This window comes from Falco biarmicus, chromosome 8, assembly GCF_023638135.1.
Source record: "Falco biarmicus isolate bFalBia1 chromosome 8, bFalBia1.pri, whole genome shotgun sequence".
Lineage (NCBI taxonomy): Eukaryota > Metazoa > Chordata > Aves > Falconiformes > Falconidae > Falco > Falco biarmicus.
The window spans coordinates 33,793,641-33,810,073 of NC_079295.1; the positions used below are offsets into that span (position 1 = coordinate 33,793,641).

Below are 16,433 nucleotides of genomic sequence, written 5' to 3' on the forward strand. Positions count from 1 at the left end.
TTGGGTTGGGGGGGGGGGGGGGGGGGGGGGAAGGAGAGCAGAGTGTGCAGCAGCCTTGGCTCCCTTGGTCAGAGCTCGGCAAAGCGCCAGGCAGTTGTTTCTTCATCGGTCTAGCTGGGTAAACACAAGGGGATGGCGCCTGGGAGATTATGTAAACCCCACTCGTCCCCTTAAATCTACACCCCAGCATCTAAATATAAGAAGAGATAATTACAGTTGTCTTATTTCAAAGAAATTTATTTAACAAGTTTCAGGAATATTGCTTGACACTTCCACAGGCTTCAGAAAATTAGCAGTTACCCATTGCTGCACAGGTTTCTGTATGTAAGGGTGTCCGAGACAATCAACCCTGTTTTGTAATATTTAGCCACCAAAACGTGCTTTCTCCCAGCATTAGTAAGTCAAGCGGTACTATACAAAAACAGCTGGAGAAAAAAAAAGTTACTGTATTTTCTCTAAAGGATTCCCTACCCTCAACAAAAGGCCTCTTCTTCAGCTAGCAGAGGGCATCTGCAACCGTTCACAATTGCACCAAGTCTTGGGTGAACTCAATGGCCGATTGTCCACTGCCTCCCTCTAACCCGAGTGGGAGGCACCAGCCTGGGACTCAAGTCTGGCTACAGCTGCCTTCCCCCAGGGAAAGGGCTGGGGGCACAGACTCCCACTAGCACAAAGGGGAGTACATGAAGAACTGATTTCCAGGTTTGAGTGTCACCAAGGCGCCACTCTGAAGTTACATTCATGTTTCTAGACAAGCCGTGGACACCCTTAACCTCGTGTAGGGGAACTCTCCTGCCTGGCATGTGCAGCCCTAGGCACCACAACCGAGTTACTGGTTAGTTAAGGCACTCTACTACCTGGTAACACCAAAGTGCAACGGTTTAGGACTGCACCTTGCAGACTCTTTGGGGTAATCGGCTCTGCTAAAGCCACAGCACTATTCACACAAACATCTGCAAATTCAGCCCACTAGCATACCTTTCACAGCTCAATTCAGCAAATCAAAAGCACCTTCACAAAGACACACACAGTGCAGTTTTCCAGAGGCAAGTTCAGGACCCAAGTCCTTGTCCTTAAAGCAGGTCAAGAAACTCTGACAGAGCCCCAGACATTGCAAGAGTTCCAGGAGTTGGCTGGGTAGCACAGCTCTGTGCATTATCTTGCCAGAAAGACAGGCAGACTCATGTGTAAAAACATAACTGGCACTGTCTATAGCAAGCCTGGTCTGAAACTGCACCACAAAAAAAGGCTCAGGAGTGTCGTCTTATAGTTACGGAAATCTGAGAAGGAATTGACACTGTCCACATGAAGGCAAGTGAGTCCACAAGAGCACATTCGGCAAAGGCGGATGTATGCTCTTAAAGTGTCTTTGCTTTCACAGACAAAGCTGCTTACCCATAGCTCACCTACACAGCCTTCTCAGACTTTGTGCTATGATGCTTTTATTTCAGGTGAAAAATTGTGTCAAACTCAGCACACAGGAAAAGAAAACCTTGCTCAACAGCTACCAGACAAACTACAGAGGTGAAACGTATAGAAACATTTGTTCCAAAACAAGAATACAAGCAGCTTTACCAGCAAATACAATAACCAATAAATGTTAAACCAGAAACCCTGAAATACTCTAAAGACATTTTTATCTTTGGGCAGCTGAGTGCTGTATGTTGGACAGGGAGAATACATGCAGGGCCACCAACCTCTGAGGTCTCCTCTCCTGCTGAGGTCTTCTTTTACATCAGACACTATGGGGAACATCAAGGCTGCAGCAATTTTAGAGATCTTGACTCAGGCATTGGCAGCAGGAAGACCACCATTAATATAATTTTGGCCAAGTCCCTTGGTATTTCCACCAGCTGTGATGGATTAAAGCTGCCCCCATCAGCCCCTCCTTCGGAAATCACCGGCTTCTCCCAGGCTCACTGTTAATTAGGGGAAGAAAAGGACTTAGTCTAGTCAGAAGGATCTAGAGCCTTCTCCTCCTAGAAGGAATGCTACAGGAGACTCTCAGCTACAGGATGAGCAGATTTCCTATTGCCCCAGCAGGAAACACCAACAACCAAAACACACTCCAGTAAGTGTGGCGGTCTGCCCAGCCACGATGCCCGCCTAAAGCCCCTGCAGAGCTTATCTCTCTTGCCCCAAAGGGACAAAAAAGAAACCAGGAGGAGCAATGCCTTGTTACATTGAACTTTGCAAGGGCTGTGAATGAACCAATTTTGGTGGCCGATTGGCATGCGTCCTACGTGGCTGGCAGAGGAGCAGTGCCAGTGGGGAGGCTGCAAGCCCAGGAATACACACTGCTGCCTGAGAAAGGCATCACAACCCTTCCCTGTACATCTGCATCACTCAGCGCCTGCCCTTGGCCTCAAGACAACTGCATCTCCCTGGGCCTCTGTCAGAAGCATCCCAGAAAAACTCACAGGAGAAAGGACAGACACAGGTAACAAAACAGGTGACCAGAACAAGAACTGCGTGCCTTCTCTTTTGAAAGAGAAATGGAGGATTGAGGTCCCATGAAGATTTTCAATAGTCCACACCAGTGAGCATGGCCAGGCACCGATCACTTGTCCCTGAGACAGAGCAAAGCTATGAGACACACCAAAGTTGTACCACACTCTTCACAGGCTCCAGAGTATGGGAGAAATCCTAGCAACGCCCAACCCACAGCAGTACAGGCTTTGTGTAAGCTTCAAAACAGCCCATGGATGTAGATTGCAGTCTGCCGACCCTGCGCACATTTAACGGGATGCCCTCTTCTTTACTCCACTCCTCCAGAAAACCACATTGCAGGAGCAACCAGTCCCAGTCTCTGCTTTGCTCACGTTGCCCAGCCCTCTATGCTGACCAGTGGGTGGGTATGTCTTCCACAAGCACCAGGACTGACTCATGCTTCCCTTCCATGCACACAATTTAAGACGCAGTGTCCTTTTCAAACTTCATTAGACTCCCTTTTTTCCAGTCTAATTGGCAAAGCTGATTACACGAAGGCAGAGGTACATCTTTGCAGCTAGATTTTTCCTACCCTGTTCCTGGGGCGTGTGAGGCTGTTGATGTGAAGTCCGCTGATCCCATTAAGGAAGAAGAGAAAGGCTGCGATGAACTCACACCAGTATGTCAGCGTGAAGCCCGTGAAGGTGAGATGATCCTTCACAAGGATGGAGAAGCTCAGAACGCCGGTGGCCGACAGCAAAAACGAGCAGAGGATGAGAACCGAGCCCATGGACCACTTCCGCCTTGCATTGGTGTCCTCGCAGACTTGGGACACCATCAGCAGCTCCAAGCCAAATATGGCGACCACAACAGCAAAGGACACCATGCTCCTTATGGGAATCGCCCCCACGCTCAGCCCCTCCACCCTGGCCAGGCTGAGGTCAGTGACGCACTTCAGGACGCTGCCGTTGCTAACGGTGCAGAAGTGCCACAGTCCAAAGAGCTGCCCCCTTGCAAAGAGCCAGCGGCCATCACAGACGGAGATGGATGACAAGACCACCGCGATGGCCACACACAAGATGATCAGGCTCCTGATGAGCGTCTCAAAGAAGGATTTCTGTGGTCTCCGGTGCGCCAGCAGCCTCTGTGACTTAACGGAGAGCGGGGGGAAGAAAAAACCCTGAGGTTAACGGCGCTACTTCAGGGTGAAATGAAACCAGAGGGACAAAGTTGTGGGGCTTCAGCGTTTGAAAATATTTGCCCGGGCACATCAAACCCCATCTCGCAGGGGAGGGCAGCGCAGCTACAGGCTGTACCCCGGAGAAGGGAAGGGTGGGCGAAGCCCTCCCGCTCCCGGCTGCACGAACGATGCTCCCACATCAATGCTGGGCTGGGGATCACAAAGGCTGTGGGCTGAGCGAGACCCCTGCCCCAGCGCCCCCGCCGCACAGCCCGGCTCTGGCAGGGCTGCAGGGAACCGCCGGCCCCGGGAGGCTGCAGGTCCGCGGCTGGGAAGGGAGCGGCGGCAGAAGCGGGGCGGGGGGCACCCCGTTACCAGCACTGCTCTCCTCTCCCCGCAGCCCCCCGGGCTCTCCTCCTCCGCTCGTCGCCCGCAGCGGCGGCCCGGCCCGACCCTGCACCCCGGAGACGGCTCGGCTCCCCCGGGGCCGGGGGTCTCCGGCTGCAGCCCGCACGGGCAACGCACGCCCCCTCCTCACCGAAACCCTCCGGGGGCGCCCGACACCGAACTGCGAGCCCAGCCGAGCGCCCCGCAGACCCCCCGGCCCTGCGCGCCCCGCCAGGTGCGGCGGGGAGCGGCCGCGCCGGTGAGGAGGGGTGAGCCACGGCCGGATCGGGGGGTGCGGGTGGCCCCAGCCCCGGAAAGGGCCGCGGCTGCCCCGGGACAAGCCGCAGCGACAGCGGCGGAGCGATGGCGCCCCGGTGCCCGCAGCCTCCCCCGCGCCCCGGCGGCAGGCGCCGGCGGCCACGTACCTGCGCCCCGATGGCGGTCATGCTGCCGGCGGCGCCGAGAGGCGCGGGCGGGCTCCGGCCGCGGCCTTTTATGCCCCCGGAGGGCGGCGGGCCGCCCGCCACGCCCGCGGGGCCGGGGCGCCCTCCGGGCCCCCCCGCGGCTGAGTCAGCAGCGCGGCCCCGACGGGCGGAGCCGCGGCCGGAGCCGGCCCGGGCCGCTCCCCCGCCGCGGCCCGGCGTAGCGGGGACCGCAGCGCTGCCCTGGCCCAGCGCACGGGCTCGTCCGTGCCCGGCCTAGCGCTAGCCCCCCTGCCCCGAGTGCCGGTGCATCCCCGGCGGCCCGTTTCTCCCCGGTGCCCGGCCTGCACGGGGCGGTGACGGGGGGGGCGACCTCCGCGGCTGCTTGCCTTCCGGGGGGGCCGGGCGGCCCCGTGCCGGTTGCTCGCAGCCCTTCGCGGGGCGGGTGTCGCTCTCCAGCAGAAGCGTGTTGCAAAGGAGCCCCCTGCACGGCCCAGCACCAGCCGCCGGGGCCGCGCCGCTGCGGAGCGGTGACACCCAGCCGCAGAAACGGCCGCGGCCACAGGGACGCCCCGGCCCTCGTCCTCCTGCTCCCTGCGGTATCTGCTCCCGCTGCGGCTGTTTGCGAAGCCGCTCGCACACGGGCCCTCCGCACCTGCTGCGGGTGCGGCCGCTCGCCGCCTGCTGCGCACCCTTATCTCCCCCCGCCGTGCTCGGCCTTGGGGATCTCGCTGCCTCCACCGTCAGCAAAAACGCCACCCCTCATAAAGTTTGTTGCCCTTGCTCTTTTTCATACTCGCCAGCCTCTAATGAATTACGGATTGCTTTACTGCTTTTTTTTTTTTTCTTTCCCCCCTCCCCCCTTCCTTTTTTCCTGAAACGGCTTAAAAAAAAAAAAAAAAAAAAAAAGGCAGGCAGGTTTTGCTGTCACCAGAAACTCTTGTTTTACTGCCAAATTTTGATTTTGATTCCAGTGGACAGGTCTGCGGTGACTCCACAGGATCTAGTGGATGGTCTCCGGGGTGCCCTGGCCTCCCTCACAGGTAGCCGGGGTCTGAATGCGACCATTCCCCTTCTCCAACATGGAGTGGTACAAGTCATCACAACTTCATCCTTCTTCCAGCTTCCACTTCTGAACAGATCAGCTGTCTATGAAGATTGTCTCATTATTTCAATCTCCACACAAGTTCATGGGGGCTGCCTATGTTTCCTTGAAAAATACATATATATTTGCTGTGATTTGGCCGGGGGTGTTTGCTCTAACACTGTTTCTAGTAAGAGTGAGCGTTCTGAACAACACATTTAGTTTCAGTTTTGTACCACTCATTTTGACAACAAATTCTGACCTTTTTCTTTCTCCCTTCCTGCAAAATATTTTTTTAAAATTGTTTCTCTTCAAGTTGTATATATTATTAATTATATTTCCATCAAACGCTGAATTGGGGTTTTCTGTTTTTGCAAGACGGGGCAAATTTTTGCAAGGTTTGTGGTTAAAACTTCTGTGGGTTTGTGGTCTGCAATATTATTTTGTTTTCTGAATGTGCGTTCCAAGCTAGCAAACTTGATGTTTGCCACATCCCTTTCATTTTAGGTTCATCAGAGGGTAGAATAGTGTTATGAACATCCAGGGCTATTTATTCCACAGGTTAAATAGCATTCCTGTATCGCAGTGTTCAGACTGATTACATGCACTTGCTGTTATACCCTTCCACTTTTAAGTTCCAAATGCAACAACATTTATGCAATTTTGGCTCAAAAAGCACAAGCAGGTCTGGTCTCATTTGTTGCATGAACTGAACGAATGCTGCTTGCACGTAACCGTGCTAAGCAAATGCAGGCTTGGGCCAGACAAAATACACCAACTCTTATCTGGCAAGAACCTCACATGACTTATGCTTTCTGTAACATGGGCTCAATCCTGCAAAGCATTAGGCAATTTGGGCCCCAATCAGCAAAATTATTAAGCATAAATCTGCCTTTAAAACAAGTGAGTCATCCTAATGACTTTAGTAATTTTAAAAAATAATTTTTAATAATGGGGGCATATCCTGCCGAACAAGATAATTTTTTTTCCATAAAAGCCTGTGGTAAGGCTCACATGAGTAAACACGTGCATAAGAAGCTTTGTAATATGAGGAACTTTAAAGTGGTTACTTTCGAAAGGAAAACTGCTTCCCTGTCATACTTGAGCAGCTACATAGTTATCTGCCAAGCTGGTTCATTAAGGGAAATGGCAGTTTGAGTCTTTTAAAGATAAAAAAAAATAACAGAATTGCTTGAAGAAAAGACAAATTGTGGAAAAATGCCTCGAGGTTATTATTTTGGAAAATCATAAGTGAAAAGTGTTTTGCAATAAAAAGAGCTCAGTGCTTTAAAAGGAAAAATAAGATTTGGGTTTTGTCTGAAAAACACGTTACTTACATCATAACAACTCGGTAAATGACCTTTAAAGCACTTCAGATGTATTTTTGGTTCAGCTGTGTTAATGTAGAGTTCTTGGTATATTGCCAGGTTCATTATTTTGTTTAGAAAGTCCCTTTTCTCTATTGTTTAAGTGGGTATTTCACATCCTCTCCCTGGAGAGAAAGTTTTCAGGGAAATGTGTTCATAAATAATGGAAATTACCAGAGACTGCTGTAAAACATGGAATAGTTTCATCTGGTTCATTTAAAACCATGAAAAGTTTAACACTAAAGAATCTGTTTCAGATTTTTTCCTGCAGAAGCCCGGACAAGGTTCAGGACTGAAGTCTGAGAGTCACCAGGGGCTTAGGGACCAGTTACCCAATGAAGTATTTCACTTGGAGGTAAAGCAGAACACAAGTGACTGAGTCACCACCGGTCCAGGTTCACCAGATCTGAAAGTTGGTTACTTCTGTAAATACACTTGTCAGTTGAATAATTTTTTTTTCTGATCACATCTTTAATTCCTGGCATAGCAATTGATCTGGCTAGGCATTTACACCCTCATTTTTGTCAGACTTCTGTTTTAAGGTGTCTTTCCAGACACACATTAACATGATCTTGAAGACAAATCTTGGAGATCTTCGTTATCTTGCAGGATGAGTCTTTGGGAGATGCCCAAAGCCTGTATAAAGTGCAAAATGGTTTCTTTGGTATCTTCCCCCAAAAATGAGCACATAGAAAATTTTATGAGGAAGGAAGAGGCTAGCTGTCTCATGTCACTGTTTTTTCGCAGTGTTTTTTCTTTCTTTTTTTCTGGCAGCAGACTGAAAATCCAAGTTGAAGAAGCTGCATTCAGCTCAGGCTGTGTTCAGCCTAGCTGGGCTCAAACAGAGCTTCTGGAATGGGGCAAAAAGTCAGCAAGTTGCTGGCAAGCTGCTCAAGATCGACAGCTTCTGGGAACACAGGCACAGCCTTCCCCAGTGAATAGTACCCCAGGCAGCCTACTTAATGTTAGGGGGTTTTGGGTTGTACACCAAGGCCTGTACAGCTCACACCAACCCCTTACCACAACGGCTTGAGTTCACAATTTTCTTTTCATCGCTGCAAGTCACTGCAGCCAAGCGGACAGCATCATCCTAGCATGTAAGAGAGATGCAGTCAAGCACGTAAAGCTCTTGGGCCAGGTGGTTTCACTTTGCGTCCTGGCTGGAGGTCTCTCCCGTGCCACAGGAAGGCAGGCTGCTCACTGCCCCGCGTCCCTGCAGCCCTAGCTCTCCCACTCACCACTGGACACGTGCGAGACCTGGGCTGCTGGACACAGCAAGAATACCTGCTGCCGATGTCTGGGATCCTATTGTTCATCCAAATCAAACCGTACTCGTTAAGGCACTCATAGCTGGGTTAGAAACATGCTGATAATATGCTGGTCCATTACAGTGGCTTTACCCCTCACCCCCATTAACTCCAAGAATAAGAAGAGACTTTAAGCAGAAAGACAGGCTTAAAGGAATACATTTTGTATCCTGGAATAATTGTTTTTTCACTTCTGATCAGTTTCTGGACTTACTTCAGCATCACACTGCAGAGACCCAACACTGGTTGCTCACTCATTCTGCTTTGGATTCAGCCCTTTTTAGGGACCTCTGGCAATAGTTACATTGACTTAGGACATACCTCAAAGTACTTGCATCCATCCGTTGCAACAAATTGATGCTTTGAAATAAACATTCAATAGAGAAAATAAAACTTCAGCCCTTTTAGCACTACTAGAAAAATTTGGGTCCATATGTCAATACTATGTAAGCTGGGGGAATTCATATTCCATTTCTCAGTTGTCACATACAAATTTCTTCTTGCAGTAAAAACTCAGATTTAAAAATACCAAGTATGTGAAACTGGCGAGATCACCTTTCAGAGTCAGAACTTATTCAAATGAGCAGTGTTTGTTAGGTGGCGATGACATACCACCATCTCAGCCTTTTGGGGAACACAGTACAAGCCCGTGCCTTAGCACACTTTGGTGGAGACAAACAAGGCATCTTCCTGGCTGTTCTAGCCACGTAACATAACTTTCTTTCTTCCCAGGATGCAAAATCACCTGACTGATGCACTCCGGGCTTGCAAACAGAACAAGCTCCTGGTTTACAACCGACGGGGCAGAGATCATGTAATATCCCCATGCACCAGGGTTTTGGCCTCTTTTACATAACAATAAAGAGCTGCTCATTGCAGTGGCAGTACATAGAGCTAGAGTAATCCTTGCTAATGTAAGGATTGGAAGGGATTAGTTGAGCCACTGATTACGCTTCCAAGCAGTTTTTCTGTATCACCTCTTTCATAAGCTCAAAAAACTCCAGAAATTTTGACCAGCTGTTCCTCCCCAGGCCCACTCTCATTAATGATACTGTATTTGTGAACAGCTTCTCCATCAATTTAGACAGTCTGAAGTGTAGGAAAGGTTTCAATCATTAGAGGCAAGACACACTGAATGATTTTGAGAACAGCTCTGTACATCTTCAGGTACTTTTGAGGTAGCAAAAGATTGCTCTAGAACTATACTGGATGGCAGGACAGCTGTAAGAGATTAATCACCTCTAGTGATCATTAATAGTGTCAGACCTTGAAAAATAAATGTTTGTGTACAGGGACTAACCCAAAATCCAGTAGCTACAGGTAGAAATGGGAATGAGTTTAAAGATCACTGCAGCCAAGCTCCACGTTAATTCTCTATTCTAGAATAACAAAACCAAGCTGTGTTTAACTTCCACAGATATAGATATGCTGGCTCTACAGCAAATACAAGCTCATTCTATAGATGATGAAGACAGTCATGCCTAGAATGGATCGATCTTATCTGCACTTTAAGTGAGCAACTGAAGATTGGCTAATTCATAGATAAGTTATCTGAGCCTGAAGATACTTCATATACTTACAGGCAGAGGAAAAAATAACAAAAAGAAAATCAGACTCTATATTTTATGCTATCAGCTTCTACATCGCTGAGTTTATCACTGTGACTCTCACTCAAATGTGTTACGTCTATGTAATATCAACTTGTCTTACCTCTAAGCGGCTTTGACAACTTGGAAGACTGCATAACCTTTTTTGGGTGACAGCTGTGCATGGCATTCAGAAACCTATCCAAGCCAAAATACATTTTCTTTTTTGTCTTCCCCAGCTTATAATCAATCCCACAAGATGGCTCAGATGTATAGTCACCCCAAAGTGGTATTGCTTGATATTGTTTGCTCTGAACAGTCTGCAGGCAGAGCAAATATTTTAAACAGCAGCAAATACAACTGTCATTTATTTTTAGCAGTATCATCAGGGTCAAGCAAGTTCAAAGGTTGAAATAATTGCATTGTGAAACAAGATCACTCCAGATGAGGAATGAAGAATTTTGACAGATAGTTGCACACTGCAGTCAGCCTCAGAGTGCTTTTTAGTCAAACATAAAAATTCACAGGGTTAAAAATAATCTGTTATGTCTTAAGCAGCACACCAATACTGACTTGTTAAATCTGTGCTACAAGCATTTAACCTTCACATATGTTTGGTAAGAGCAAGCAGAACCCACAAGAAAAAAAAACAACCAAGCAAAACGTACCCTTTACAGCTTATCTCTAATTGCACTGGGTGCCAATCAACAAAGTTTCTCTGCAAGAACTAATCGTAGAAGTGCGATAGAAGGAACACTGTCTTATCACACACACAAGTTAACATTTATTATTGTTATATCCAAAGTCCAGATGCCGTCCTGCACACTCTGCAAACTCAGCAAACCAGACCTGAGTGCGTGTGTGCCAGCTGGCCTCTGACCTCCTGCTTGTTGGGCTTGTTTCAGCGCACGTCTTTTCCCCTTCCCAAGCGCTGCGAGGATCAGGATGTTACTGGCCTTTCTTTGATCTAATACAGAGGAAATAGCAGCAGCTCCCTGAATGGGTGTCAGAACAATTCCCTGTTTTGCAGCACTGCCCAGCCATCAAAAGCTCCTCCACCAAGCATAGCTTATCACAGACAGAATAATGGTTTTGAAATTATATTTTGGTTTGAGGCTTGCTGCTTCTGTTTCAAATCTCAAGGCTATATATCTTTATTGGTTGTCTATTTTTACTACTTTATCCTTTTATTAAAAGTAATTACCACTACCCACAAGTCTGTTCGTAGATATCCTTAAACAACTATTGCCCTAGCATCACTACTGCCAGAGTGTTACTTAAGCAACCCAGGAATTGCATACTCCATACCAACAGCACTATGCCACCATTAAGTCAGCAACATTTTCAGACAGCCCAACAGTCCATGCACTTACAGACATTCATCCTACTGCTAAACAACCAGCCCCTCAACTCAGTTCAGCCTTTTTTAACACCCTCCCTGCAGTGGTAGTACCCACAGTTACAGTCTCATCATGGACGCTGTGCACAGACATCAGTATGCTTCTTCCTGCCTTAGCACCTCTTGTACAGTCTCTTACTGCATAGCTCTTACTTCCACAACTTGAATTTTGTTAGCTTATTCCTGAGATGCACAACTGATTGCCAAAGGGTAGATTAATTGCCAAAGGGCAAGCTAAATAGTAAGACCACTAATGTTACTTTCCCAAGGAAGGTGAAGCTGCAAGCAGGAAGGTGTTACTATGGTGAATATCCCAAGTAAGGACATTAGAGGTAGAGTTCTCAGTCACTGGCATAGACTGGCAAATAGCATTATTTGCAAGTACAAGGCAATGTATAAAAGCCCGGCCAAGACCAAGCCCTCTCTGGGATAAGCACTGTGTATGTAGCAATGTTTTCCTAATGCCAGACAGGTATGAGAAAGGACAGCAGCACCATAACTATCAGTAACGTCTCACAAGGGAAATAAAGCAGAATGAGGATGAGGATACAGAACTTACTGCTCCCAGCCCACTCTTTAGACAGAATCTAATTCTATTGCTTTAGCAGTCAAAAATTCTGAGAACACCCATTTTGACAGAAAGCATGTTTAACAAAGCGCAGCTTGCTCACAGCCATCAGCTTCCAGCAAACTAGAACAGAAGTGGAAGCATTTGCCAGTATGAATGAGTTACATCCTGCTACAGATTGACAGAATCCTCCAAGGATAACCAGCTTCACAAATACAGCTGTGAAGACTGAGCTGGCTGTGGAATTTCAGGCTAGCAAACAGCTAAAAACATCTCTGATGCTGAAGATCTACTCTTACCCCTCTTTTGCAATGTGAATGTAATTAAGGAAAAACTAACAGAGGATACAAGAGGAGGTAAAAAAAACCCAAATGTTTATATTGCTTACCCAGAAGAACAAGGAAGAATAAGACTAAACAAACTTTTTCCTTATAAGAACAGAGCTCCAAGAGCATTTCCCATTAAAAGCAGCAAAGGGGGAAGGTTAGTTTTTGAAATCTTCTCTCTCTCTTACCACCAGCATAAGAGGGAAAAAAAGTATGAGTTAGACACTAGACACAGCAAAGCCTGTGTAGCTTAGTACAAAACTATGTATTTACCTAGACAGATGGGTAATGATAGGTTTCACCCCTATGTATTTCTATAAATCAATTGCTTATCTGAAGACTGAAGTCCTCACCTGTTCAGATGCTAACCAGTACATGTCACCTTTTAGAAGCAATGTCTCCCTTTTCCAGCATCAGCAGCTCCAACAGACTATACTAGGCAGACCAAAACAGGTAAAAGCCTACTAGAGATAGTCATAGCTGTGGGTTTGGTAATAAAACTTCTGATGAGCACCAAGTCTTTCCGTTTGAACAGCCTTGCCAGTGTTAAGCTAGTTTATACTTGATTCACCCCTCACTGCAGCTTTGGTACATGGCAACAGCAGTACTCTGTACACACAGCATTAGACCGAGCCTCTTCACAGTAATCTTCGTGGCGCTCCAGCTTTTGCGGGTTGCCTCTCATTTACACAAGGCAGATGCAAAGCAGTACCAGGCGTGACCCGACAGGTCTGGACACAAGCCCGTACGGCAGGAGCGCCGACTGCTGAGCCCCCTCTAGCGGCACAGCGACTGGAGAGGCTGGCTTGCGCCTTGCAGTGATTGCCATGTTGCAGCTGTCAAACAAGGGATGAATTCGGAATAATCGCTAAGGGATGACCATAACAACAGCTAAAGTACCAAATGCACTTTAATGAGTTCCAGATTTTGTTCCCAGAAGAAATTTATAACGTGTCAGTACATTAGGCAGGTACACAACTTCCTCAGAACTACAGGCATGAGGAAAACTGACTGTAATATACAGGTATTTAAAATTATTTGCAGAAACCAGTTTTCCACAGTATTAGAAATAAGGCATGTTTCAGGTGTGCAAGTGGCTGCTGTATCCAGTCCTCAGATGCCATATTTGCCCTTTAGCTCTTCCACTTTCGCTATGTAAGCTTTCATTGCGTCTTCTTTGGACATTCCTGAAGGACAGAACACAGGAAGCAGTCAGAACCTTTTGCATGCAAGTCACAATTCCTTGCTATAGCGTGTAGCAGCACGCTACCAGAGAGAAAAGAAGCTAAGAAGGTCACTTGGCTGTGAATCTAGTATTAAACAGACATATTAAGCAATGTTTCGAAGTGGCAAATACACTGTTGCTGTCTATACAAATAAAGTTCTATTAACGCTATAACAACCATTAGAGGAAAGCTATTCAACCAACTTAGACTGCATTTAAATGTGGTGCTGGCTCCTTAAAACACCAGAAAAATCCCATTTTCGTAGATTAAATAATTTCTTTGGCTCTTATTTAGAGAGCAGCACCCAGTTGCATCTTCCACTTAGGAAAGCTTCAAAAGAAACAACTGAGGGAGAGCTCAGTCTCTGGGGTACCAGGCTGGGACCTGGAAAACTGACTCAAGTTGCTGCTGCTGCTACAGTTCTCCTTTGTGTGGCATCTTGGGCCAGCTGGGGGATATTTCACCTTAATTCCATTTCACACAGGCTACATTTTTCAAGATTACTTCTGCCTTGCAGAGGTAATCAAAAGTAAGTTTATCACAGCATTCTAGAACTCTTGTCTTATAAGGCGACAGTATTTTATTTCTTGCTGAACGACACATGCTTTTCTGACTAGTTTGCCTGTGGTTTTATTTACTAATTTTTAATTTTTTAAGCAGACACTTACCTTTCAATGCATTCCAGGCATCCCACTTTGCTTTGCCTTTGAAGTCCAGCATACCAGGGCGGTCTGAGAGAGACAGGATAAACAGCAGTATTAGTTTGTGTGGTCTGAAGGTAGGCAGTACTCATTCCTTTCCTGAAGGAAAGGGATATTTTAGCTCTTAACTATGATAAAATAAAATGGTTCATCTTTGCAGCTATTACTTACTAACCTGTAGTCAGAAGATCACCTCACGGAAGCATGCTGGAATGCTACTGGTGGCAACAGAGATATTCTCTGTCAAGTTCCCCTAAGACGGCAGCATTTGAGCAGATCACCACCAAATAGCATGATTTGGTTTTATCGTACTTTCTGAAGAGACTGCTGTTGCGTGTCAGCTCTCCGATTGAAGAGCATCAGCTTTAAAGTAAAGCAGAAATGCCCTAAGGTCCATTACACAGAGACATGAAATCAAAACTAGTAGCGTAAAGCTTAGAACTCATTATCATCAAGTTATTAGTATGTTTCTAACACACAGTTCTTCATTTGCTCTGTCATCTCGGGATATAAGCTCTGAATTCTAACTCATTTCATTGCAGGCTACATTGTGGCCAAATAAAGAAGAAATAAATGAGATACGGATGCGTATATGGTTATTCTTCACATGAAGTCCCCTTGATACGGAAAATAATATAGCAAGAAACATAAAACCCTCTGTGTTTTTACTTCCTGTCTCGTTGAAGACAATTCTTAGGATTAACAAATGGAACTGGACATTACCCACAAAAATACCCTTGTACTGCTCACATGGCAATGTGACCCGCAAAACTAGTTGGCAGCTTCACCGGTCTCCAACAAAAACCCTATTAGCTTACTCTTACACAGACTGCTTTTCTAGCCAACTCCTGTTAGCTACTGCTTCACAAAAACGCAGCAACATGCAGAAACGTTGGTATATTAACAGCTCTAAAGCACCATTTCACCATAGCAAACATTAATACTGCTAAGGTCCACTCATACCTAAAGGATCAAACCTTAAAACCAGTTAGTTCTTCTCCCCCTCCATGCTGCTCATCTTGCGGGGTGTGTATGTGTGTGTGGGGGGTAAGAGACTGCAAGTGCCCATACTTACCATTTCCTGCACGCTTCGTTGCCAGCTTTTAATTTAATCAACACCCAATAAACTTCACCAGCAACTGGGTCAGGAGGCCAGTGCTCCAAACAAATGACCTTTTCCCTTTCTAAATCTAGTTACTCAAGTGTTATACGAGGCCAATAGAGACAGGCTTCATTCTAAATGTCATTCTTAGGCTGAGCTGCCAGTGACTTAAGTGTAGCAACAGAAGTAGCAGGAGAGATTTTTGCATAGCATACCTGCAGAGATATTTCTGCTACAGTCTTTCCAAGATGTGGTATTTAATTGCAGCTCCTATAAAGTTTTGTCCCCTTTTCTGTTTTGGCTTTACAGTTTATTTTTAGCATCCAATCCAATTTAAACGAACTCCACCCCTCAAAGTTACTGCAATTCCACACTTGTACGGTTTGCCTTGCTGTTTAACTGAGAAGTGTTTGTATTAAGGTAGCATCCCTCGGCCTAAGCAAGTACTTGCTGACAGAGGTCTCCAATAATACCAAACCCAACATCTGCAAAAGCTAACACAAAGGATTCTCAGACTGTTGCTACACGATTTAGATGACTGCGGCTGGGTTAATCTAAAAACCACAAATTGCACAAACCCTTATCAGGTCAGCTTATGCCTGCCCGCATACAAATCCATGCCAAGTCGGTACTGAGCCGTTTTTGCTAAACCGCGGGATTGCAGGAAGGGTGGCACTCAATAGGGGAGAGGCCCTGCCTCCCCCGTCGCCTCCCGCCCAGCCCCCAAGCCGCAGCTGCCAGGCCGCTGCCCGCCGGGGGCCCTGCACAGGGCGCCGCTGCCCGCCGGGGACCGAGGCGAGGCTCACCCGTGTTCACGTCGCCCACCGTGGCCTGTTTGTAGTGACTGTAGACGTCGAGCATCTCCTGGTCCGTAGGCTGGGACTTGAGCTGCTTCACCTCCTCGGCGGCCTTCTGAAACGCGGCCTAGAGGGGGAAGCCGCAGAGCGTAGCTGGGGTCAGTACCTGCAGGCTGCCACTACCACCGCCCAACGCAGGGGAGAAGGACAGAAAGGGGGAAAAGGCACCCATCCCATCCCCTCCGCCCCCCGTCCCCTCAGAGCCCCCCGCACCTCAGTCATGACGGCGAGCCCAGCGCGTTACCGACCACCCAGCATCTGCTGCACCGCCCCCGCCGCTCGGCCGCTTCACTCCTCGCCAGAGCCCCTGCTGGCCAATCCCAGCGCCACGGGCAACACGGCGCCAATCGGAGCCTGCCGGGGGCGGGGAGAAGCCGGGCACACGGCCAATGCGGATGCAGCGCGGGATGGGCGGGCTTCGAGGGAGCCGCGGCGCTCGCTGGCGTGAGGCGCTCGCCTGGCCATCGTCCGACAGCAGGCGGGAGCCCCGC

The 16,433-nt window shown here is 47.8% G+C and overlaps 2 protein-coding genes across 2 annotated transcripts; both read right to left on the reverse strand.

Annotated features, from left to right (window-relative positions):
• Positions 1–216: 216 nt before the first annotated feature.
• Positions 217–4,576, reverse strand: TMEM37 (transmembrane protein 37). The gene is made up of 2 exons (XM_056349685.1): positions 4,423–4,576; positions 217–3,580 (listed from the first exon to the last, which is right to left on the reverse strand). Exons 1-2 carry the CDS (start codon positions 4,441–4,443, stop codon positions 3,008–3,010), a joined length of 594 nt encoding a protein of 197 aa, XP_056205660.1. The 5' UTR covers positions 4,444–4,576; the 3' UTR covers positions 217–3,007.
• An 8,372-nt stretch (positions 4,577–12,948) lies between these two features.
• On the reverse strand, positions 12,949–16,311 carry DBI (diazepam binding inhibitor, acyl-CoA binding protein). Its single transcript, XM_056348463.1, has 4 exons — positions 16,156–16,311; positions 15,892–16,009; positions 13,951–14,013; positions 12,949–13,243 (listed from the first exon to the last, which is right to left on the reverse strand). Exons 1-4 carry the CDS (start codon positions 16,162–16,164, stop codon positions 13,170–13,172), a joined length of 264 nt encoding a protein of 87 aa, XP_056204438.1. The 5' UTR covers positions 16,165–16,311; the 3' UTR covers positions 12,949–13,169.
• Positions 16,312–16,433: the final 122 nt, after the last annotated feature.